Source organism: Rhododendron vialii, chromosome 13a, assembly GCF_030253575.1.
Source record: "Rhododendron vialii isolate Sample 1 chromosome 13a, ASM3025357v1".
Lineage (NCBI taxonomy): Eukaryota > Viridiplantae > Streptophyta > Magnoliopsida > Ericales > Ericaceae > Rhododendron > Rhododendron vialii.
In genome coordinates this window covers 29143346-29170627 of record NC_080569.1, presented here as the reverse complement: position 1 = coordinate 29170627, position 27282 = coordinate 29143346, and the positions used below count along the sequence as shown (strand labels likewise).

The window sequence follows — 27282 nt, the reverse complement described above, 5'->3', positions numbered from 1 at the left end:
TATCAAACAAGATTCATATTGGTAGAAAAATTATTTACGTAAACGCATGATTTTTGAGCTTGAAATTACATTTTTTTTCAAAAAGTTTTTTTTTAAAAAAAAAAATTGGAACACCCTCTTAATTTTTTATTTTGTTAAGTACTTTTCTTCCAACTTTGTCAAACCAAGCAAAAAAAAAAAGAGTTTCCCTTCGTTCCCCCCCCCCCCCCGCGCCCCCCGAAGTTACCAACAAGACCGAAGTAAAAAGTTTGGAAGTTGGTTTTCACATATATTTTTTTTTTTCACACTACTTTTCTTATTTTTATGAGAAATTACATATAAAAGATTCATTAAAAATAAAAAAAAAACGAAGTGCATATATCAAAATCGATAATGCGTTGCACAATTTTTTTAGTATTAAAGACGTGATAATAATTTGAGTGTGTAAAACTTCACAAAATTTGAGTAATCAATTTGGTTAAGTTTAAGTCAAGACTCAAGAAGTGAAGAAAATAAAATAAAATATTATTTTTATTTGGAAACATTCTCATATTAATATGAGCCGGCTCTGCACTTGCAACAAGTGCTTATGGAGGACTCCTCTAATTTTGAATTTTCTCATATATTTTACTAACCTACTTATAAAAAGTTACTAGTAATTCAGTTCAGCAATAGTAAATAGCAGATTTGATGATACGACAATTCGAACGTGCAGACATTCTAGTTATGTTATGAATTTATCGTAAAATCGCAAACAAATATAACAAATTTAGCATGTACATACATAACAAAATTACCAAAAGCTACAATATTATAGTTTGTAGCCTTGTAGGTGAGGTAATAATTCGGAGTAATAAATAAGGACATAATAATGAGAGGTTGGTGAGAGATACATTATATGCAATTCAATAAGAATGTAACCACACGTAAGTATACAAACACTTAGGCACACTCATTTGCACTATGGGCACAGAAATGCTACACTTACAACTTTTTTCTACAACATATTTACAACATGGTGACGTGGTACACAACTGATGTTCAATCGTGTGGGATCCATTTATATTGTGAGTGAGTGTCAGTTGTGTGGGACCTATCCCTATTGTAAGTGAGCGTGTAAGTGTTTGTATGTGGTGGTAGCATTGCTGGTTGTAATTTGAGCCATTAATTAATAATGCGATAAGAGCATTATTGGGAATTTTTTGAACATAAGAATGAAACACAAGTATTCAAACAGATAGGATGAAAACCTCATTTCGATTCTTATTTTTTAAATACATATTTTTCGTTTCATGAGATATGTCATTCTCTCACAATATATATTACTTTTAATTAAAAAATAATTATTTATTTGAAAAATAAGTTTTTATTTTAGTTAATGGAACACATTTTTGCGTTTATGATCAATAATTAAAGTTTTTTTTCCCAAAAAACACAACTACAAGAGTAGTATATCCAAAAAAAGAAAAAGAAAAAAGGGAATTTTTTGAACATAAGAATGAAACACAAGTATTCAAACAAATAAGATGAAAACCTTATTCTGTTGGGATTTTTATTTTTTAAGTATTTATTTTTTTGTTTAATGAGATATGTCATTCTCTCATAATATATAATTTACAATTAAAAATTAATTAATTATTTAAAAAACAATTACTTATAATTAGTTAATGGAACACATTACTGGGTTTATGACCAATAATTGAAATTTCTTTACAAAAATCATAACTACTGGAGTATTATTATATAACCCAAAAAAGAAAAATAAAAAAAAGGGACTTCCGAGTTCCAAGAGCACCCCTCAATCAATTGTTTGGTTCCGATTTTCTTGGCGATGCTCCTACATCTGCGGCCGAATACAGCCCTGCACATATTGGTGCGAAAGCTGGATTGATTTGTAACAATGGAGTTACAGGTGTATACTGCTGCGAAGGGCCTTTCGGCTGCAGGGGAAGAAGAGTCTCAAGGTGAACTCTCTAACCCTAATCTCCAACTCTCCTACCCTGAATCGATTTTACACCTATTTTTTTTCATGGTATGTCTGGAATTGGAATGCTTGATATAAGGACGATAACAGAAACGGGTTTTGCTCGGTTGGTCTATGGAGGTTTACTCCGGTTGATAAGCATAGTATGCTAGCTCGAGATTTGCTTGATAAGAAATCACAGTTCAAACCCATACTTGAATTCTGCTCGCATATGTAGGATAAGTGAGTGGAGCTTGGATTGTTAAGGCGCGCAGGGGCTTTATGTGTTACTCCCTCCATTGTCCTGTCCTCAAGATGAGAACTAAGAAAGTAATATACTTTCATCAAAAAATTCCTAACCCTTTTGCATAAAGTGAAAGTACTCATCGATATCTAGCAACTTGCGGGAAAAAAGAATTTTTTGTTGAGCAAATTTCATTATTTTTCAAGTTTTCGTTCTGCAGACGGGGAATTTTTTTGGGGACAGATTTAGTATCTATTATTGGCTGTGATAACCATGTCAGGCCATGACCTACTTGTGGGATTTATCCAAGTCAGCGGAGGGATAATATGGACCCTTTTGCTCGGATTTTTTATTCATAACCTTGGCCGTGATACCATTTAATTAGTTTGAGATTATAAGGTAAGAAGAAATTGAAGATTTATGGTTTCTTGCATCGACAAACTATGGCCATGAGGTGTGATATTTTTAGTTTTGGTTTAGTTATTTTAAGTCTGTTAGAGCATCTCCGGTGCTTACTCATACTTTTACTCAAATTTGAGTAAGTGTGTGAGTAAGATCTTCATTTGATACAACTTACAAGTCATTCTAGGGGGACAAACTTAAATTTGTGTGGAATAGCCACATTTATATTTTTAAGCAGAATGTAAATGGCATAGGTAAGGCCGTTCCATTTCGACAAAAGACCCACACCCAAGTCCATAGCTTTTGGTCCGCTATCCCGATCATAATTTTCCTACTCCTACCCCAAGAGGGAAAGGGAAAGGTCCTTCCCTTTTGGAAATGTTGGGCAAGGTGGGATTTGAACCCCGGACACCGTGGTTCGTAGCCACGTTGAGCTACAGCCCCACACCATCTCCACTGGATCATTCCCCAGGAGTAGCCTCAAAAAAGGGAACCTCTCCTCCCCCGAGCCACAGAAGATGCTTTTTGACCAATAGCTACATAAACACATATTACATTTTTTCCTTGTTGATTGAGAATCGTATCTATGCCTACTGTTGTTTTACCGGTCTATATGTCCCCAATAATTAATTCTCGTTGATCATGTCCTATAGGAATCATCGAATCAATAGCAATAAGTCCTGTTTGAAGAGGCTCATATAAGGAATGTCGAGAAATAATATCCAGAGCGGGATATTCAATTAACCGAGATTCAGAAGATGAAATTTCTCCTCTACCATCAATAGATTTAGCCTAGCAAATCTAGATAGAAGATGACAAGTGTCATGTTTGGGGTGAATAGAAATTGAGTCAATAAAAATGGTCTCCCTTGATTTGGTAAAGGACACGAGTAAATGGGTTTGTTGGCATTATGTACATCTTTCGTTCCAACCCAAGTCACATAATGTGTGCGTGTATGTGTGAGCGGGAGCACGAGCGCGAGCGTGAAAGCGTCTTCCAAAAACATCCTAAACTACTAAAATTCATGAGAGCAAAGATTCAGAGCGCGAGTGCAAGCAAGGATTGAGAGCGCACAAAGAGGGCCCTTCTGACGGATTATGTGACTAAAGGTTCAACACTTTGCAAATATAGATAAAATCATAAAAATGTATGGAGAACTGACTAAACTACTTTTTGTATGGTATCTCATACAAAGAAATTATGTGCTATATCAATACGTGCAGCATCATTGCAATGAGGTGTGCTTGCCTTCTACGTCTTGGATATGGCGTGTCAATGCATTTGAGTTGTATTTGTGTATGTCCTCTATACGTGCCTCTGCTTAATACAGGACAGGGCAACTAAAGTAGAGTATAACACGATCTTTCTAAAATGAAAGGCTTTTTTTGGGGAGCTGTAGTGCCACCTTCTAGTGTTTTTTTTGTCCTTTTTGCAAGGTGCCACCCTCTAGTTTAGTATCTTAAAATTTGCTTCCCCAACTTTTGAAATGGTGCGATGTGATTTTTCCTTTTGTTGATGGCTTATGTCGCTGTGAAAAATGCAACTTATAGTTACCTAAAGTTCTGTTCAATAAAGCAGTTGTGCTTTAATTTCATTTCGTTTCATTTCATTTGTATAAAGACACGTCATAGCTTTTGACTATGGTTTTGTACATTCGTGTGTTATGCACTGATGCTTTATGATTATCATACTCAGCACACAATATTGTCTTATTAACGAAACTTGTTCTTTTTGCTACTTATTATTCACTAAGCAAGTTAGTAACTTCCTTATGAAATTCTGTAGGATATAATCTGTTGGCACCTTCCCAAGGTTTTGATGAACAACTTCAGGAACTGATGCGCAGAGGGTCATTAGACTTTGATACTTGGACTTCGATTATCTCAAAGATTGAGAAAATATATCCCGTAAGTATTCAATTCCTTATGTGATTAGTTTTATAACTTTCATATTAATATTCACAAACTTACAGTTACATTCTCTGTTAGTGGCACATATCTTAGCATTGTGGACATTTTGGTTTCAGCTTTGAAAAATTCCTTTTTTTTATCCTTCATTTCATCGTCCATCAATTATCAGTTATGCACAAGCAATTTACTTCTCTGTACTATCACAAAAGGAAGGAGTCCAGCAAAACAGGACCATTAGGGGGCAGGAGAAGGTGTAAGCAGAAATTGAGGATGTTGTCCCATAGAAGCAGACAGAGCTTCAACCTACTGTGGTAAAACGTGCTATAACATGACCAATTGAGTAAGCAAGCATTTTCAGGAAAGAGATTAATTTAACCAATAGACAGAGAGGTATTTACAGAAAATAGAGAACCCTTATGAAACAACACAGGCCATTAGCCAACATTATGAACTAGTATAGCTTTTCAGTTTTCTTTTCCTAGTTGATCATCTAAAGCATGGGTAGGGTTCAATCCTTTGAGGAAAACTAATGGATTCTTAGATTCCATGGTTGATGGCATCTTTGCATACGTGTTTTGGATCATAAACTTTTATGATATTGGTGGTGGAAAGATTGCTGAAAAGTTGCAAATTAATTTTTTTCGAGAAGTTGCAAATTAACTTTTATGATATTGGAGGTGGTTCATAAAAACATGTTACTACTCTCACGGAGGTTAGATTAATCCCTCAAATGCATTCGATCACCCACATAGCACATGCATCAAGGAAACATTAAGAGAGTTGAAACTGGAGTCACTGGACAGACCTGGTTATTGTGCCATTATCGTGGCCAAGCTCACCAACTGAACAGGTGCCCTGCTGTATTGGAATGGTTAGAATTGATATTAAGTACTACTTCCAGTATCTTTTACTATAAAAGGAGTGTTGAACTTCATTTGAATTCCATTAACTATCTGCTGCCACGACGGCTGAAACAAAGTTATTCTCTTTCCCTTTGAGTTCGTTCTCTCCGCATCTCCAATCCAGCCACGCCTGGTGTTCATTCTTTTGCATAGTCCATGGCCTGGCCACCGCAGAATATTAGCGCTTAGTGGCTCCTTGTTCAATGGGAATGTCAGTGGTGTAATTGGGAGAAACTGACGAGGTAGTTGCTGAAATTGGAGCCATGAGATATCCGTAAGGAGCAGTGACATATGAGGCTGGATATGCAACGAAATTCATTAGCTTATCCTTCCATAGTTGCGAGTGAAGTTCTGGTAAATAGTGATTTGATGTTTACAAACTACAGTTGTCATTATTGCTTACAAACTACAGTTGTCATTATTGCTTACAAACTACAGTTGTCATTATTGCTTGTAAGATTGCATCTTCTGGATTTTATTCTATTGTGACATTCTCCAGGATTTGGAGACGTCCAACCCTCGTCATTGTACCATATATGTGGACTAGATTTTGTAATGATGTCATGTTTTATAAAATTCCTGTTGACCATTGAGCTGTCGGTTACAAGAGTGATGTGGCTAGTACAAGGACTTTGACAATATTTGTTTTGTTTACCATTTAGCTCCAATTATCTATGAAGTTAATAGTTTCTTAATGTTGTCAGGTTGATCGGGATACTGAATAAACAAACTCTTGTATGTAATCGCTGCAGGATGATATAGAGAAGATCTGTTTAGTGTATGATTCCTTTTTGTCAGAGTTTCCTTTGTGCCATGGATACTGGAGGAAGTTTGCTGCTCACAGAGCACACTTATGCACTATTGACAAGGTTGTTGAAACCTTTGAACGAGCTGTGCGCTGTGCAACATACTGTGTTGGTGTTTGGGTTGAGTATTGTAGCTTTGGTATGGTGGCTTATGAAGATCCATCCGATATTCGTAGGTAATTCCAATACTCCAAACGTTGGTGCTGTTTTTCAATATTGAATGTATTGTCCAGGTTGTATGCATTGGTAGCACAATGAATTATTTTATCTGCACCTCAATGCTTGAGTAAGGGCATGACATATTTGTGTGGCATGTCTTGTTGGACATGTACCTATTATGTATGCGGGCCTAGTCGAGTTTGATATCTAACTCTTTAACTATGCGTTGAGGGCTAAAATGTGTGAAAAATAATGACCATCTTACTGGTATTAACTTAGGAAAAAGATTTTTCTCCATATTGTTGTACAAAATCTGGGAGAAAAGATTTTGGGGCACCTTTGTTTTTCTGGTGTTGTCTTATTTTTGGGTTTTTACAAGTTGTCAGACAGCATTTTGATGGTAATTGACTTGTATCCCGTAGTGGCGAGCTTGAGTTACTTAAGATGCGTACTTGGTGAATGTCCAAGTACAATGAGAGAGGCGAATTTATTGGCCATATGTAAAGGTGAATAACCAGAACCCAAGGTCATAAGAAACAACAGTGAGACAGAAATGCTTATGGTACTTTATTGACAGCTTATATAAATTGACTTTGTGCATTTGTTGTCTTGAAAATTTGAAGTTAAAGTATGTGGAGATAGTTTGATGTTTCCTTTCAGCATTCACCTGTTGCAAATAAAATGATACTTTTGTAGTTGGTCTTTCTTATTTTATCTCAATACTTATTCTTCTTGAACCTTAACTGGCAGATTGTTTAAAAGAGCAATGTCCTTTGTTGGAAAGGACTACTTGTGTCATTCCCTCTGGGATAAATATATTGAGTTCGAGTTCTCTCAGCAGCAGTGGAGCTTACTTGCCCTGATATATGTCCAAACTCTGAAGTTTCCTACGAAAAAATTACATCGCTATTATGATAAGTATGCCTCACACTTTTTTGGTGAAATATGAATGTAGGTTTTTCAGCTGTGCATTGTAGTAGCTTTCCTGTAATGAGTAATGTTTCTGTTCACTTTTGTCTCTTTTGTTCTAATAATAGTTTGGTGGTAAGAAAGAATTTTCCCGATCCTCTTTAAAGCTTGAATAAATATAAGGAAAATAAAAGGATAGAGAACTTGCTACCCAACACGGACGTCTTAGAACTTGTTTTTTGAACTTTGTGACTTGTGTACTTAAACAGAAGTTTGAAGCTTCTTCCATTAATTCTTTATGTGGAAGATATTAAGGCAAGGGGGAGTACTTGGTGCTTAACATGCAAAATGTAATGGCAAACACGTGTTTCAAGGTCTTCATGTAAAAGATGTGGCTGGAGGATGTAGTTACTTTTTAATCTTAGCATTAGATGATTAAAGCAGTGCCCAAAACATGTATTTGCATCATCTGCCATGTTTCTGGAGTTGCTAAAAAAGCACTTTTCCGACCTAAAGTTCAAGCATGGCTTCGGAAATAATTCAAGAGGGCAGATGCCGAAATGGCGGCAAGCCTGCATCGGGATCTATCATTTAGACTCTGATATTTTCCACTGTCTAAGAACCTTGAATTTGGCCAGTGGTAGTTGTACTTGCTATGGTCAATCACCAAAGAGTAATGCTTTCGGTCAAATTAGAGAATAACCATCTAAAACAATAGTTTTAAAGTACCAGCAATATCAACATGAATAGTCCAAACAAGGTATTACGATCCAAATTCACAGTCTAGACAACCTAAGATTGATATGTGAAATCTATTATAGGGTTCTATAGCTGTTTCATATGGTACGTAATGAATCTTAGTCTGTAGGGTAACTAGGGTTGATTGTGATTGTTCCCTTTTGATTGGTTGAGAGGTTTAAGCCATTACACTATTTTTCTCTTTCTACTTCTGTCCACTGAGTAGAACGAGTAGCAAACGCACTGACTGATGACGTGATCAACATATGTAAAGACCAGGGTGGGTCACATTATAGCATAACCAGCAATCAAAACCGTCATATTAGATAGGATCATCAAGCTTTTCTGGTGCCTCGTCTCTTTCTAACACTCAGCAGTGACTGACAACCCCACCAGTTTTTTCGGAAGCAGCAACCAAAGCCAACATTGCATCAGCCAACAACCTCCACTGAATGTCACTCCCTTGCCACCAACACCAAGAAACACCCCCCTTTCTCTGTCATGCTTTTGTTTAATTCTGTTATGGCTATAGCTTATGTATGTGATTGGAGTTCTGTTATGCTTGTATCCATCTACTTGTAGTTTCCCCTCTCTGCAGATCTAAAATTTGAGGCTTCCTTGATCATTTGATGTGAACATTAGGGGATAGGGTTTGAACTTTGAACAATATTACTATCGACACACATGTTTTTCCATTGTCGGTTTCATCTGCTTGGTAGACTAATGAGTCATGACTTTGACTTTAACTTTTACACACCTTGGATCCCTTTATTTCAGTTTTAAAAAGTTTGCGGCCATTTTGGAAGCAGAGATGGAACGGCATGAAAACCACAGTGCTGAAATAGAGTCAGAATCTGTCAATGATGCTGCATTCACAGCACTTACCAATGAAATCTCCTCTGTCATTAACAACCTGCTGGATCCTTCTACTGGCTACCTTTGTTATAGAGCTCTGCAGATCTATAAATCTATTGGGGAGAGGTTCTACCAGGAAGCTTGTGAATTAGAAAGTAAAATAAGTAGCTTTGAGAAAAACATTGGGAGGCCTTATTTTCATGTTATACCACTTGATGATAATCAACTAGAAAACTGGCATCACTATCTAGATTTTGTTGAGATGCAAGAAGATTTTGATTGGGTATGAAAATCTGCTGTTCTGGTCCTTATCTAGACTATGTCCTATTTCTATTCCGTATCTGAAACTCTGTCCACTTGTAGGCCGTAAAGCTTTATGAGAGATGCTTAATCCCCTGCGCTGATTACCCTGAATTCTGGATGCGTTATGTTGAATTTATGGAAGCTAAGGGAGGGAGAGAGCTAGCAAACTTTGCCCTTGACCGAGCAACAGAAGTATTTCTTAAGGTATGTGTCCCTTTGCGGGCCACCCACCCCACATTTAAGAAGGATAAGATGACATGGTGGTAACTTGTACCTTGTCACGTCTGGTAGTTTCTACTTTCCAAGTTTTCTGTGCTAGTCTTGTTACAACTACAATGGCTTAGTGTTTGATCCAAAATAAGAATGATTCGGTTTTGTGGTGACCTGATGATTATCCGAATGCGTTTGGTCTGATTACAGACAAATTGAATTGTATTTAGGTTGGTCAGAACTGTGATAATTGGAGCTCATTATTCACTAAATAATGCATTTGCATGTTTTTTTTCCTATTTTCTTTGTTGGATACTGATCTTGTATAATATAACCATATAGCCATTATTTTAATTCAAATTTTGTGTGATACCTCTCATGAGGTACTGCTTTAAAGCTATTCTGGTGCATATTTTGTTAAAAGCCATGGATTCGCTTATCAGCTTCAGTGTTGATTATTTCTCTTCGACTTAAAAGATTTGTGGCAATCTTTAATGGATTAGCTGTGGGTTGATTGTGTTTGATTTATTTACTAGCCTATACGTTTGTTTTGCTCAATAAACTTTTGCCATTATGTGCATATTCTAGGCCACCAAATTCTGTTGTTTTCACTTTTGTAATTATGCAGTATACGGGTGTTAAAAACATCCTTCTGATTGACGTGCATTTCAGCAAGTAATTTGCGGAAGTATGTTGGTGAATTTAAATAAGGAGACCAACAAATTTAGAAATTCTGTGCCTAATTGCAACTCCTCTCTCTCTCTCTCTCTCTCTCTCTCTCTCTCTGGGGCTTTGAGGTGGAAAATGAAGCTCACTTCAAAGTGCAGAAGGGTGTTGTAACAAAGGGGAACACAAGATTGATAATATACATTCAACAGAAAACAGGATAGAGAACTTGATGAAAAGGAGAGGATAACATGGATAAGAATCACCTGAGTATGCCTCATCTAAAAGTTGATTGCAGTGACCAGAAGACTGAATTTTTTTTTCCTGGGGCCAGTTTAGTAGTAGTAATTCACAATCATATGCATGAATGTTGCTGCACCTTCATGCCAAAAGATATAACTTCTCCCTTTTGAATGCATGAAATAAAGGTGAAAGAGGCGCTCATCAGACCTCAACACGTACTTCACAATCAACTAAATGCTGCCTTCTATGCAAAGAGAATAAATGAAAAGAGAAAAACTTAATGACAGCTGGTCCCTTTATGATGCAGATCATGTCAAGAAAAATAAGGGAAATTAAAGAAATTCTCATGGCTTGTCACTTCTTTGAACAAAATATGGGTAACATGAATCTTGTTAATGCTGGTGGTTTATTGGTGTATTTTCAGTCAAATTTCTTTTGTTGTGTTGTTGGAAATTGGAATTGGCAGTCTTTTTGCTATCTCAGTAATTGTTGGACATGGTTTTAATAGGATTTCTTGGGTTTTATGTGAGTTCTTTGTTGGGATTTAAGTAGTGCTGCTGGTCAAAAGATTCCAGTTTTTCAGATTATTATATTAATTCTGCCAGAACTTGTGGGCTTCAATGGCATGATACCTACAATCTTTTTTCTATAAGATAAGAAGTAGCGGGCGTCCAGCGACATGTATTGGCGTCCGTTGTCTTGTCTATCCCCCCTTCAAAGACTGGACTTAACAATATGGTTAGGAATTGCTCGACACCTGTGGTTCCCACATCACCCCCTAGCCACTATATTTGTCCTCCCCCCACCCTCTCTTTCCCCCATCTGCCTTCATCAGCCACTCGTCATGAACTGCCTACTCATCTTACCTCCCTATCTGTGGCAGCACTCTCTGCTCCCTCTCCTCTTTGTTGCAACCGGCTAATTTATTCTCCATTTCATTTCCTTTAAAGCCCAGCAAGCACAAAATCAAGGAAGTGCTTGATAGGAGAACCCTTTAACCACCCTCATCTCTATCTATTGAGCCGCCTTGTCACAGCTACATGCTTCAAAATTTGAAAGGTCCCTTGTACTCATGCAACCTTTTGTATCAAGAAATAAAACATCGCCCAACATGTGGTGGGACTCCAGGTTCCACAGCCCTCACAGAATTCCTTTAAGTTATCTTTCAATTTCCTGATGGGGAGACCAGTAGTACTGCGACATTAGTACTTCATGTCCAGCTAGAGTTTCATGTCTTGTATAGTGATATACCTACTCAATGCAAGTCGGTTTTTTTTTTTGATAATCAAATGCAAGTCAGTTGGATGCATGATTGCTGGAGGATTTGCAAAAAATTGCACACTCTTGGACATGTAAATGACAAGTCTCTATAAGCGCTACTTCCCCTGTGTTCTACTTGAATTAATTGGACAACTATTCATTTAGTCTCATGGAAGTATTATTTTATGCATAAAGGCAGTTACAAATTTTGGGCTTGAAGGTAATGAGTTCTCTCTGAACAGCTTCTGGTACTTAGTTCAGATTTGCTGAATAAAGTGCTAATTCTTCTTTTGTTCATGGCTTCCTAAGCGAGAGTTAAAAAAACAAGAAGATTGTACTGCATTGAAAGTTGGTTGATTTGTACATTTCTGGATCTTTTTGTAAATGACTGGCATGATTATGGCGTCCTCTTACATCCATTGCAGAATGTGCCAGCAATCCATCTTTTCAACTCACGGTTTAAGGAGAAAATAGGGGACAGGTGTGGTGCACGTGCTGCATTTCTTTTGCCCGATAAAGAGTTGAATTCTGACTTTGTGGAAAAAGTTGTAAAAGAAGCCAATATGGAAAAACGATTGGTATGTAATGAACTGTTTATATCTTTGAAATCTGGACTGAGGAGTTTCAATTGAAATTTCACCACACATTGTCAGGGAAATTTTACAGCAGCCTCAAGTGTTTATGAGAAAGCACTGGCAATGGCAGCAGAGAGGCAAAAATTGCATAGCGTTGCGATTCTCTACATTCATTTCTCTCATCTTAAGTATATGGTAAGCAACCATCGCATGTGCGTCTCTTAGCATAGCATTATGACATGTTTATTGCGTACTTTCTTGGGTTGTAATGTTTTCTTTCTTGTTATTGTAGTAGTTTTTTTCGATATTCTTCCAATTAATGTTCTCAATGGTAAGGTGATGAATACCTCTGTGCTGTTGATGCAAGTCTTTTAGGGTTTTCCTTGTACATGATCTAACACACTTGCTTCTTTTAGAACCGTCTCTCTCTGTTCAGCAATATCTAAGGGTGACCAGACCCCACCCTAACAGGATAGAACATCATGACTGGCCAGGAGTGATGCACTTTCGTGTGCCTACCTTTACCCTAAGAAGAGTGTGCTTGGGAGGTTGAGAAATTGGTTCAATTTTTAGGTGCACATATTGGTGCTGAACATGCAGATCTCTGTGGTCCAATAATCCCATTAGAGCAAGTGGTGATCACTCCTCCATTGCCAAAGATTTGAGAAAAGTTGGTCAAACATTTCTAGCATAGTGTATTATGTGAATGAACAAAGAGTACAAGTTACATATGCTGTTGCGTATAGCAAGTATTTATTTCCTGGGGTTTACATCATCAATTACCATATTATCCCTGTTTAGGTTTGGGGGTGCTTCCCCTGGGTCCCTGCGACCTGATTGGCAGGTCAAACCCCGAACTCTCAGCGAAGTGTGACCCAAATTGAATCATGCCTTCACAAGCCCAAGAGGTGGCTGAGTGTATCCAACTTATCAGGCCTGATCTGGATAGATGAGTTTGTGACAAAAGGAGAGAGAACTGATCTGTATTATTGAATATTGAGAGTGAATGGTTGCAATGCTAACACAAACTTAAATAGAGAGAAGCCTAGAAATCTATACTTAAAATAGAAGATTACAAAGAGATATGATTACAATATTATCACAAAATAGAAGATTACAAAGAGTTATGATTACGATTTTATCACGATACGATTCTATGCCTAAGATACAAGATAATACTTTCACAGAGTTATCATCAAGAGTTCCAACACCATGTCTCCATCCTACCTTTGGAGAGAACTCATCAAAATAGTTATGAACTACCTCAGCTTAACAAACACCCAGCCACATATCCTTGGGCTAGCAACACATCAGTGGTTGATGTAGAAGCCTATAAAATGCCTCTGAAGCTCCACTCGGCACCTACAGAAGTCCCTTCAAGCAATCAATAGCTTCGAACAGGCTCAATCACCTTTTTTTTTAAATGGAAACTAGCACATTTTTCTTAGAATAAAATAAGAAATAATCGTCTCATGAAACTGGGACAATTTTTCTAGTGATACCAGTAGGTTGCCCTTGCTTAAAAATGGAAAACATTGTGAGCAATGTCTAGACTCCACAGATGTTACTCACAATGTCTAGACTCCACAGATGTTACTCTGATACCATGTTAAATCTAGTATGATAGAGAAAAGAGAAGAGTGCGGAGAGAAGAGGAAGACAATGTGCAGTAGGGATTACTTATAAAAAAAAAAAAAAGTTGCAGTAGGGAAAAAGAGAGTCCAGAGTCAAGGTTTTCTCCCTCGTTCACCTTTTTTATATTTGATGCGGTTCCAACTATAAAACTCCTGATAACCATAAGACATACCATCTTCAATATTTCCCTGCCGCTGTACAAGTTGTTAATGATTCTCTTATACATCTTTTTATTGGTTTACAGATGACAGGTAGCGTAGATGCAGCCAGAGATGTGATTATAGACGGCATACAACATGTGCCTCATTGCAAATTACTTCTAGAGGTATCCTTGTCCTTGTTACATGTACCACATGGGATTGGCCCTAGTAGTGACAATGTACTTACAATAAGAATCAATCAGTAGTTCACTTTGTGTCGGTCTAAAAGCACTTGCAAATGGTTTCTGCGGCGGTTATAGGAAATAAAGTTGACACATTTTCCAATTTGAACATAGGTTTCGGATTTCAAGGCTTAAATTTAACAATTGTCTATTTGGTCACCTTGGCACTGGTATTCTTGTTCTGTATGCTATGGATTCACGTACGACACATCTAGGTTCACTATATCTTAAGAATTAAGATGATTTTGGTATTGAAAATTCCGCAGTCTCTCTATGTGATAGTTGATTTGTTTTTTATTTTATTCTACTGCTGCTGCACTCCGGTGGGAGTTAAGAAACCATGGCCTTCCATACTGCAGCAAAGCACCACTTATCACCTGAACAACTCCAATGGAAAAAATGACTTGTTTGTTTATTGTATAGGGTTTGATATACTTTTTGATGATGCATGGAGGAGTTGGACAAGTCAATGTAGTGGAACCCATAATAACTGATGCTATATCTCCAGTGCCAGTTGCATCTCAGGGGTTGGGTGCCAAAGATCGGGAAGACATATCGGTTCTATACTTGCAGGTTACAATTTCTCTTTGAACTTGTGTAATGTGCGATTGGAATACGAATTAAACTTATGTTCCATTGGTGTTTCTTTTATGCATGTGGAGCAGCAGGCTCCATCTATAGAAGTCTACCCTCATTGTGCCACTGTTTTGGTTACGTGGCCTTTTGCGTTCCTTTTCCTCGTTGAATAGGTGCCATCTAATTACATGTACTGACATTGGCTTTGTATTTTACTTTTTAATTAAAACTCTCATCTGATAATTATGTGTAATAAGATTTTAATCAACCCATTTCATTGCTTCTCTCAATATGATTTGATCATCTCTAGTCTTCATCATACACTTTGTGGGGTGGTGTTTATCCGGCCCTTCTCTTTGGACCTCTGGTTCGGATCTGGAAGGAGCAGCACCTTTCTTGCCATAATCTGCAAGGTGGAACCACCGCCAGTGCCTAGCCCTCTGCTGGGGACCGGAAGGCACTCCGATGGCTAAGTCAGTCTTAACTGGATGAGAGGAAAGTACAGTGCTCAAGATGAATCGTAATGGTGTACCTCCTTAGGGTTTTAGCCTGTACTTTATATAGGGAGAGACTTGCCTTAGACTCCAAGTTAGGTCGTGCTGAGCTTGTGCCTCCTCACATGTAGTCATGAAGAAAAGCCTCGCGGTTTGACGTCATGCATGACGATTGCTGAGCGCTACTTAGGCTGGTATGATGTGGCTGAGCCATGCCACTTGCAATCGACGTGGCCCGTGCTGCAACAAATATGATCTGCAATGCCTTGGCCCCACACTTCGCCTGGCCTGCAATTCTACGGGCCTAGCGGTGCCAACTCAGCCGTTTGGGCTTTGCTGCTGGGTTGACGGGCCTCTTCATCCGAATGGGCCTGTTTAGATGGACCCCGGGCATGGGCCTTTGGTCTCTCTCACTACACACTTCCAAATGATTTTATGGATCACGTTAGTGATTTGTGTGTTTGGAATGTGTTTTAGATTCTACTCTGTGCTATGATGTCTTATTTTAGTATCTAGTGTTTTAGATTGTTCATTTACAAATTAAATTGAAGACACAAAACACCAATAAATGAAATAATGTCATTTTAGTGGGGCAATATAGGAAATGTACAGAAGCCAATTGTCAAAACTCATTGTTGGCACGTTTTCCTGAATTTAGCACTGCGCACTGCTGGAGTTGTGCTATTCATGGTATCAATTGCCCCAAAAGCTAAAGTTAGGAAATTGGCCAAAAAATGGTATTTTAAGCTGTCCAACACTCTCCCTCGCATGCAAGCTAGTTTTGTACGTGGAGATGACACATCATACACGGTATGCAAAGGGGATTAGGGGAGAATTAAAATGCAAATGCAGTGCGGAGACTTGAAGCCAATACCTCTCAAAAACTATGTTAAGCAGCTTAAGCTACCAATTTGTCCCAACATCTTAAGCTATTGTAAATGGGCCCAACAATGTATATCAAGATATCGAACAAGTGATAAGATTATTCGAGATGTTCGGCTTTCCATCTCTCTGTTTCATCTGCGTCTCTTCAATGTAGAGCATAACAATTGCTGCCAGCCTTTTCCATAAGGGGCTTTGGCAAAATTCTATTCTTTTTTTTTACTGCGTACTTGTTGGTTGCTTTTGTACCCTTGTTCTTGGGCTGGACTTCTTTTTTCTCTTTTGTGAGCATGCACTCAAGACACGTAGTTGTGTATTTATGCATGTCGATGGACGCATTGGAAGTATATAAATATTCGTATGTATAAATTTGTGTTTTCATGTATGCTATATGTATCACAAGCTACGTTGTATTGCATCTTTCAAACAAATCAAGTACTAATGTTACATATAAAATCTCAAGTGCCCATGTCGCGCACGCTTGACACTTGGAAGGGTGTGGGATGTGTCTGGTAGTTCTCAATCAACTGTTCTGACACTATTGTGTTAATGATGTTATCACATGTGTATTTGTTGCGCAATGGCTTCCAAATGAGCAGAGTGCATTTTGTTTTACTTTTAAGTTGTATAAAACACAGATTTGTCCCACAAATAGTTTACAATGTTAAGGCTATTACCTTTTTTGCCGAGATTGCATAAACTACACTTAACATCCAGTCCCTGAACTGCATACCCAGTTCCGTATTCCTTGATTGCATGACATTTTTTGACTCTCCCATATTGTATGATAGGACTTAGCATCAGTTTCCTGGCATGTCTTTCCAACGATACTAAAGTCACATTCAGAGTCTGGGGAAAGATCGCATCAGTTTCTGAGCATTACGCTTAGTCAATGATGTAATAGTAAATGTGTCTGTAAACTAATAAGTCATAAAGTAGTTGATGTCAGGTAGACTAAAAATAGTAATTCACAATTATGCATAGGTATATTATGCATAGGTACTACACCTATGCATAATTGTGAATTGCTATTTTTAGTCTACTTGACATCAACTACTTTATGACTTATTAGTTTACAGACACATTTACTATTACATCATTGACTAAAGCTTACTTTGTACACCAATTATATAACTACTACCAACAGTAAACACCTATTATTTCACCCTCTCTGGAAAAGAGGAGAACACTACCACACTTTATTACAAAAGTAAATATACACCACACAAAAGAGACAGTTGGTATGAGCACATGGTTTTCACTCTGGATTATCTGAACCACTGCTTCCAGAATAATCTTCAGTCTACTAAAGTAACATATCTTTCCAGTGATTTCATTATGTGCATTTAGTCTCTCTGTAACTTAGACTTTGTAGTCTTTGGAACTCGGGGAGGTGCATAACCGTCATTCGGATTTTGGTATATCCCTGATATACAAGGGTACGAGCTCCGGTTCAAAATATTCTTCAGTCTAACCGGTTTAGTTATCAGACTGATACCAATGCCCGAACTGCAGGATTTTTTGTTTTGATGATCACTCTGATTCTCATAAGCCTCCTGTATGAAGTAATCGATCCCCACCACTCTCATAAATTTATCTTTTGCTATTTTTCCTTCTGTACTAGTACAGTTCCCTTTTTGGGACCCAAAAAAAAGCATGTGTTCCGTGCATGGGAATGAAGGTTCTTTTAAATGTCCTTTCTTTGTGCTTGAGATTCTTGTTGGTGTCTTTTTCTTTTCTTTTTTTTCCACCCCTGTGAATGTTTCAGCTATGACAGTTGCAGTGGCAGAACTGTTTCCTTTTTCTTTGCAATAAAAAAGTTAATTTTGTTTATGGGATAATATAACTCTAATTTATCCCTAATCAATATTAATCGATCATGGCAGCAGTTTGTTGACCAATGTGGAACTGTCCACGAGATTATTAAGGCATGGAATCAGCACATAAAATTGTTCCCACATTTGCTAAGGACTACCTCCTCAAAGAAGCTCCCAACTTCAGGCACTCAATTGTTGGACAAACTGACGGTAAAGCCTTGTTGTCCATCTGGAGGCCATACTTCGGACCAACTTAACCAGCTGCAGATGCAAGAGCAGAAGGTATCACTGCCTGAAAATCATCCCATACACCCCAACCAGGTATTCACAAGTCAGATCCAACCAGAAGAAAACAACAACTGTGCACAGGAGAGATCACAACAGGTATCTCCCAAAATTGCAGAACAGTGTATGGAAGATGAATCAATAGTAAATAAACCAACCCATGATGTGGTACATCAGTCTGGGGATGATGCATGTGGACATATGGAATCAACTCCTTATTCGGTACATCAGGCACCTGAAGCTGCAAATGAACCAGTGGGGCCAGCTCGTGTAGAAGATGAATGTAGACCAATAGTGCCAACTCATGGCTTACTTCATTCACCTGGAGAAGATGCTTATGAAACAATGGACACAACTCATGGTTTGGTAGAAAACACAACTCAACCTGCTCATGACTTAGTGCATCAAGTTGCGAATGTTGATTCATTTTCAGAGGCCTCACAGAAATACACAGATTCCATTAAGGTTGAGCAAGAGCTGGACCATGAGCCTAAACAGCATGCAAAGCCATTTCCTTTAGATGCCCTTCACTTGAATTCTCAGGAGAAGAGATATTGGGAATCAACACCAATGTCTTCTTCTGAGCAACAATCTCCGACCTATAATAGACCAGAGAATTGTCAGAAAGCTAAAGGGAGCCGTTGTACACTCAGCACAGGAAGCTCGATATCCTCTGATTCTGCTCAAATCCAAAATGAAACGTTAAAGCATTCATCAGGAGATACAAGATCTGGGTTTCATGGGGATTCAGAAAATCAACAGAATCAACAATGGCGAGTTTCTCCACAGAAACAACGCCTTCCAGCTGAAATTAATGCCCAAATGGTTAGCAGTGGAGGTGATTCTGATCATCCTTTACCTGCGCAAAATCCACTTGTTCAAAGGAATTCAACTACTCATTCGTCGCCACCACAAAATTTGCAGCAGCAGAGCTTTGTTTCCGAACACCAATCACTTCCTCAAGCACAGATGGCTCAGTTTCCTATGCCAAGCGGGGGGCAGTATGGGAACACAGCTTATATTCAAGAGTACAATCAGATGATGGAAAATTATTTCCGGCAGCTGCAGCACATGATTGCTCAACAACACTATGAATATCAACAACAATTTATGCAGCAGGTGCAGCAGCAACAAGTTCAACAACCCTATCAGCAGCAACAGCAGCAGCAACTTTACTTACAGCAGCAACAGCAACTGGCACAGTTGTACTATCAACAGTTGCCCCAGCTGCAGGGACAGCAAGCTCAGCTGATGCAGCAGCAGCAGCAGTTCTATCATCAGTTTATGCAGCCACATGATCAGAACCCGATGCAACAGCAACAAGCATATCAGCAGCACCAACAAATGCAACACCACCAGCAGATTACTTCACCACAGATTCCAACATGGAACGGGAGCTACTATCATCAGGTACGGACGTATGGTTCTGAACGAAAGCTATATTGTTCTGGTTCTGAATATGTAGTTATGCTGTTTTACATTTTGTGCTTGTGTCTGGGAGGGAAGTTGGATAGCTGAAACTTTCAATAGAAATGAATCATGAGGTGTGTAGTGTGATTTGTTACTTCAGAATTGGAGAAACCAAGTTCAACCGTCGAATCCTGTTTTCTGTTTTACTAGACAAATATATTGTGAAATCTCTTCCATTATTGCAAAACCATTTCCTCTATGTTGAGGTTTATACAATTCTCAGAGAAAAATCTAGTGTGTTTTTCTAAATTTTGGCCAAGATAAATGATGTATGTGTCTTCCTCAGATGCAACTGCCCACAGGGGTTTGAAAACATCTGAATTTCGGGTTTGGAGTTGATTGTTTACTTGCTAAGTGTCGAGTAAGTGCATTGAGAAATTGTATTTTGTGAAGAAATGATGTAAGCATGAAGGGGCCTGTTCCAATTTCCAACTGCTGTATGGTGTACTTTCTTCAATGACCTTATTATGTAACGATTGTTTTGAATTTCAACTCAGCGTTGTACAAAACAATAATTTGAACGGCTACCATCTGTTTCTTATTTTTCTCTCTCTCCTCTGATGTTCCCTTATCCCTTCAGCAGGTTTTAAAAGTAGTTATAGAGCTGGATTGCCATATCAAATTTTGCAATGTTCTGTGTCATCTTCTTTTTCTTGCTTTGTTCTTTTTAACTAGTTGTAAGCATTATTGTTTGCAATGCCGTGGAAGTATAGCGGAGGCCTCATCAAGGGATAGTCTCGACTATGGAGTGCTTGAACCTAACTTCTCTCCCATTCACTACCCATGCTTACTTTTGCTCTGTCAGAAGTTTAGGGTTGTTGAATTTTTAGTATATCATCTGAGTTAGCAGGGCAGTCTTAACTTCAGTATTTCCTCTCTACAGCAATCTTCATCGCAACATTTTGGCAGCAGCCATTCTGGGGTGGAACCAGGCCAGCAGTTTGTATCTCAGGTGAAAGATCGTTTCAATTTACACATGCACTTCAATGGATTAGGAAATAGAATGTGGTTTATTGCATAGTTAAAGACTAACATGACGTCAGACTCGTCAGTCATCAAAAGCTGTCATTGGAAAACCTACTTCTCTATTCAAATTCAGGAAATCGATATTTCAATTCCTCCCTCCCATTTTGTTTGTCCATTTCATATGTCTTTCCTTGTATTGGATCAACAAATAATATAGTTCTGCGAACAATTTTTCAAAATGATTTCCACAAAGAAGATCTCAGTTAGTTTTTATCTATGTTTCATGCACTCGGCTAGTGTCTAAAGTACCCATGTTTTCTTTTAATGAGTAAATTTCCATTGAAGAAGCTCAAAACGCACAATCTCAAAGGGGCATACCCCAATATATCAAGAAGAACAGAAAAAATCCTCCCTTCTAACAGGACTATACAATCATGCAAATGGAACAATCAAAGCTAAGCCCTACATCAAACCCAGATCACAACAAAAGGAACTAAGAGAATATACACAGAGACAAGCTCCAACTAGCTGCTAAATCCTTATTCTGGAGGGAAAGGTATCTCAGGTTCTTTCAAATGAAGGTTGATCACCTCTCTCTGCAGTTGGTGAATTCAATCAGAGATGCTGCGAGTTCTAGAAACGTGTAAACTGCAGCAGTGAGAACATTTTTTCACGATCAGACATTTAAAACGCTTCCTTTTAACACTCAACACTCGGATAAGGGTATGAGATTCGTGGATAGTCTCCTAGCAAGCACATTTTGTATTTTAAATATGCTATAATCATGCATAAAACTCTTTATATATCCGTGGAATGCCCCAGTTCACACTGAAAGCACCATTTATCCAAGAAAAAAGGAGTATCAAGAAGCATGAATATTTTGGAGTGTCCCCATGTCCTAGAGGTGGGAAATGGATGACTCTGGACTGTTGGACACGTACCCACAGCTACACCCTTATCCAAGGCCATCTGACATAGGTTCCTGTAGACAGTTTTTGCAAAATCATCTAGAAAGCATAAAATAGGAAATATAAATGAATTCTTGAGATGTCTGAAATAGTAAAGATGGACAAACAAAGCAGGTCAGAGGTAGTCCTATTTTGTAGCACCTTGTTTCTGATGTGCCAATTGTCTAACTTCAATACACACACACACACACATTAGAACATGACCTGCCAGTAGTTGAGATCAACCGTTGTTTTATGTATGCTTAGACCATGTGCTCTCAGAACTCAGAATTTTTATTTTTGCCACGTAGGTCCAACAGGTTATTTCACCTCATAGTGCAAGTGCTTCTGAATCTCTAGATCCCCAGCAAATATCTCAAGGCATAACACCACCGCATCCTCCAGCTGCATCTGGATCTGCTGTTTCTCCACATAACCAGCTGCAACCTTCACATGGAGGTACACCACATGGTGCAGGTGCATCTAGACCATCCTCATCTCCGTATAACCAGCAGCAATTACCTTAAATGATTTTCTATTATCCCCATGAGTCCTTGGGAGAAGTCGCCACAGAGGAGGACATTTGTATCATTGTTGTGACTAGTGGGAAGGCAATGAGGTCTGGAAATTGACAAAGGACGTACAACGAGCTTCTTTTGTGGGAATCCTATTGTCAATCTTCCATGCCGAACAGTAAAGCTCTAGTAGGTGTATTTTCCACAGCTTGAGCGTGTACAGTATGGGCTAGTTTTGAATTGCTTGTAGGGCGACCATTCTGGGCGGGTTTCTATGTTTTGATTCAGACTTGGTCTAGCTTTTTTGGCCTTGCATGAGACTCGATTGTTAACGTGATCGAGTGTCGTGTTTCTAAGTTCTTTTATGTTTCATTAGTTGCTTTCCTTTGGGATGTCGCTTTTGGCTTGGTAATGTCTCAGATGTTTGTTTATGCTATTTATCTGTCTTTGACTTGTCATTGAAGTTCTTATTGTTTCCTAACTAGAAGCAGTAATTCAAATTCAATGGAAACTCAAAAATCTGCCTTAAGATAGTCATATTTAGCAGATTTTAGATGCATTTGGAAGCCAATTCAGATGCCGACGAGGTTCTGCATGCATGATAAGTAGCTGCCAGTTTTCGGAGTTGGGAAATGTAATGAAATTATCCTCCCATAATCTTGCTGTAGTATAAAGAGAGAGCATTCCATTTTCAACAGAGAATTCAACTATCAATCGTCGCATGCAGAACAGTACTTCTGCTCCAGATAGGTTAAAGAATTCTACTCCTTCTTCTTCTTCCCCTGCACATAGTTTACTTGTGTAGCTCCCTACCCTTTCTTTTTTGTCCAAATGGTGGGAATGCGGTCCTTCCGCAATTTGTAACTTCTCTAGGACAGAAATAAAGGGAGCCCTTTGAGCTTGTTGACTGTTAGTCTGTTTCTAGCGATAAGCCCATTGGGAAGTGGTGGCCTCAATGAGATCTTCTTTCTCAACTGGCTGTGCTCGTGGAGTGCCAATTAGTAGTGATGATCTGGGTTCATGCCTTGGTGACTGGCTTTGTTCATTCTCTTTGAAGGGTAGAGAAATCTAAATTTTGCCTAACTGGGTGAGAACATTTGGTGATAAATTCACTTTGGGATTCTGCAGGGAGGTGTTTATGCGTGATTTCTTATGCAAATTAGAGTGGATCATAATTTTGTACAGGGGTGATGGAACCTTTCAACACAAAGAAGACAACCGCAATGAAATGTAGAGATGCATATTGGATAAACTAAAATCCAGGCTAACAGTAGCTAAGGGGATGAGCAAAATACATCTACTCATGGTGGCGCTGGTGATACGATGGTGAGCGCTGGTGCAGTCATCGTGGTAAACGAGGTGGTGATTGTAACTAACGGTAAAAGATTGTGGAGAGATGGAGGTGGTTGGGGCTAGAACCGGCTCTAATTTTTCGGGAACCTAAAGCGAAGATTAAAGATGGAGCGCTTTTTTGTTGAACTATTATAAGGAGAACTAAAGTAGGAGAGGCATCTAACATATGTAAATTTTCGAGGGCCTAAAGCGGCTGCATCTCAAGTTTCAGCTCATAGCCAGCTTTGGTAGTGGCAGTATTGGTGGTGATGATTGTGGCACCAGTAAGAGTGGTGGTGACGATACGTAGTGGTGGTAGTGATGGAATGGTGGTGGTAGTGGCTGTTGTAGTGGTGGAGTGGGCGTAGTGGCGGCTTCAGAAATTTTTGGGAAGGGTGTTCAAAAATCTCTACTACCTTTAGAAATCAATATTATATATACAAAAAATAATAATTCTATTACTTGGATTGTATACATTGGATTGATTTGTGACCTGATTTTTTGAGCCGCCATTACGCTAAAAGGTATCGGTAGGGTATTCAAGAAGGGCTAAACTAAGCTAAAACTAAAAATATTACATGTATTCTATGGAAAAATAAAATTTCGTGCTGTTCAAGTGATCCTTGGCAAAGGGTGGAGCCGCCACTAAGTGGTCGTGGTAAAATTACTAGAAAAAATAAACAACATATATTAAGGTAAAATGTGTGAAAATATACAATAAAGATAGGTACACTACATTGTACATTACATTTTATGTGAAGCCTACTTCGGGTCCCATGAATATTCAGAAAAATACTCAAAAAAATTTAATTATTTTTTTATAAGGCATCAAACAGAAGGAAATTACAGAGAATGTGTTTTAGGATTTTAGCATAATGGTTGTATTTCTCATTCGATCAATGGGAATAAATAGCCAATGTACAAAAAAGCTAATAAAGAAAAGCATATTTACAAGATTCTATACAATCACTAATTGATACAATTGAGAGAAATAAGGAAAGAAATTGGGAGAGAAATCAGGTGTCTTGATAGCCACAAATCTTTGTGATTTTGTAACACTTCCCCTCAAGTTGGTGCATAGATGTTACTCATGCCCAACTTGTCGAGACAGCTATTGATCGCTTGAATTGATACTGCCTTGGTGAGTATATCAGCAAGTTGGTCTTGAGAACGAACGTGTGATACTCCAATCAGCTTTGCTTCAAGTTTTTCCTTGATAAAGTGCCTATCCACCTCAACATGTTTAGTTCGATCGTGTTGAACTGGATTATGGGCAATATCACATGCTGCCTTGTTATCACAATATAATCTCATAGGACTAGTCTGTTCAATATGTAGCTCTTGCATAAGATTTCTGATCCACAGTAATTCGCATACTCCCTTAGCCATTCCCTTGTATTCAGCCTCAGCACTGGATCAAGCTACAACCTCTTGTTTCTTACTTCACCAAGTGACTAGATTTCCACCCACAAACGTGAAATATCCAGACGTAGAACGTCTATCATCGATTGACCCAGCCCAATCGGCATCTGTATAACCTTGAATATCCAAGTTTTCGCCTTTTGTATTTTTCGCCTTTTGTAAACATAATTCCTTTTCCAGGAGACGACTTCAAATAGCGCAGGATACGAGTGACGGCATTCATATGTTCCTCGCTTGGGGAGTGCATGAATTGACTAACAACACTTAGTGCATAAGCCAAATCAGGCCTAGTATGTGCAAGATACATTAATCTCCCTACTAGCCTCTGATAACGTTCCTTGTCAGTAGGAACTTGATTTGGGTACATACCTAGCTTCCGATTTTCTTCCATAGGAGTGCTAACCGGACTGCAAGCTGACATACCAGTTTCATTTAACAGGTCTAAGACATATTTCCGTTGAGGTAGAAAAATACCTTTCTTGGATCTTAATACTTCAATTCCTAGGAAGTACTTTAATGAACCAAGATCCTTCATTTCAAATTCACGGGCAAGATAATCCTGCAATGCCTTCTTCTCTTCTAGATCATTTCCGGTCACTATCATATCATCAACGTACACAATGAGAGCAGTGATCTTCTCTTGATTATGCTTCAAGAAGAGTGTGTGATCAGAGTTACTTTGCTTGTATCCAAATGCTTTCATAAAACTTGTGAATTTTCCAAACCAAGCTCTAGGGGATTGCTTCAAGCCATACAAGGATTTCTTCAATTCGCAAACCTGTTTGCTTCCTTCAATCTACAGATTACATCCAGGAGGCAACTCCATGTATACTTCTTCTTGGAGATTTCCATGCAAAAAGGCATTTTTCACATCAAACTGGTGCAGCGGCCAATCAAGATTCATAGCCAGAGATAGCAGAATACGAACAGTATTAATTTTGGCCACCGGTGTGAATGTCTCCACATAATCAATTCCGTAAGTTTGAGTATAGCCTTTGGCAACCAATCTGGCTTTGTATCGTTCGATGGTTCCATCAGCTTTGTACTTGATGGTGAAAACCCACCTACATCCTACAAGTTTCTTTCTTTCAGGTAAATCACGAACCTCCCATGTTAGGTTTTTCTGGAGGGACTTCATTTCTTCATTCATTGCTTCCTTCCACTTAGGATCTCTCAAGGCCTCCTGCACACTATTAGGAATAGATACATCAGATAATTGATGCACAAATGATTCACATTCCTTTGATAGTTTATGGTAAGACACAAAGTTACTCATCGGATACTTAGGTTTGGAAATAAGGGTGGGTTCATATTGTACTCTAGGTATTCCTCTTGTGACTCGATAGGGTAGCACTTTTAAGCTGGGTTCAGAATTTACCTGAGACTCAGTAATGGAATTAACTTGAGAGTCCAATTGGTTAAAAGGTACAGAAGAACAGGGGGAAGTTGCCGCTTGTGGTGGCTGTGGTACTAGTGAGGACATTGGCTCAAGCTCTATCACCTGATCTTGACCACTCTCATCTGCCTGATCTGGGCTCCCATCTTCTGAGTTGCTTCCATTCGCCTGATCTGGGCATTCTCCACTGAAATCCAAGCATCTATTTATAGGATCCAAAGTGTCCAAAGGATGTAGCAGAGTCTCCAATTCACCTCCATCACTCCCCCATTGAAGTGGAGACTCGGGGGCAGAGTAATACATTTCATCCTCGTGAAAGGTAACGTCAAGGGTAACATATGTCTTTCGAGAAGGAGGATGATAACAACTATAGCCTTTCTGATGCACGACATAGCCAACAAATACACATCGGAGGGCCCGGGTGTAACACCCCGACTTCTTAGAACGAAAAAGAATAAAGAAAGAGTAAGGGGATAATCATTTAACGGGCTGCTTACCGTTAGGATTTAGAGAGTAAATTGTTTGTGACTTATTTTATGCATATGTGTCAATTTATAGAACGTTATTACCCTAACCCTGTTAACATTGTCCCCATGAACCGAAACAATTAATCCGGAAATAGGTGACATCTCATTATAGGGCGAATCAGATCAAATCCTATTTGAATATCCCTAGATTTTGTGGGATAAACTTATAGATTAAGCAAGATCCTTCTAGATACACTAAATCTTGCTAGATATGATAAGATTTGATTGGATTTCATTAGATATTCCAAGATATGATAAGATTATGTTGGATTTTATTAGATATTGCAAGATATGATAAGATTCTAGTTGGATTTTATTAGATATTACAAGATATGGTAAGATTCTAGTTGGATTTTGTTAGATAACATATAGATTTGGAAAGATATTATAAGATTTGATTAGATATTATTAGATATAGTTGGATTCTCTTAGATTATATGAGATTTGATTTAGATATTATTGGATAATATAAGATTATGTTTAGATATTATAAGATTGTGATCTAAGATTTG

General features: G+C 38.4%; 1 protein-coding gene across 4 annotated transcripts; it reads left to right on the top strand.

The window, feature by feature from the left end:
* The first annotated feature begins 1754 nt into the window (after window positions 1-1754).
* On the top strand, window positions 1755-22612 carry LOC131312394 (pre-mRNA-processing factor 39-2). 4 transcript variants are annotated; one of them, XM_058340103.1, is made up of 13 exons: window positions 1755-1943; window positions 4374-4495; window positions 6153-6382; window positions 7116-7283; window positions 8790-9150; window positions 9231-9374; window positions 11975-12127; window positions 12203-12319; window positions 14004-14084; window positions 14565-14714; window positions 17983-19605; window positions 20549-20617; window positions 21899-22612. In XM_058340103.1, exons 1-13 carry the CDS (start codon window positions 1880-1882, stop codon window positions 22103-22105), a joined length of 3489 nt encoding a protein of 1162 aa, XP_058196086.1. In that variant the 5' UTR covers window positions 1755-1879; the 3' UTR covers window positions 22106-22612. The 4 variants fall into 4 exon arrangements, with proteins under 4 accessions (XP_058196086.1, XP_058196085.1, XP_058196087.1 ...); XM_058340102.1 differs by having other exon boundaries at window positions 21890-22612; XM_058340104.1 differs by lacking the exon at window positions 7116-7283 and having other exon boundaries at window positions 1767-1943; window positions 21890-22612.
* The last annotated feature ends 4670 nt before the right edge of the window (window positions 22613-27282 follow it).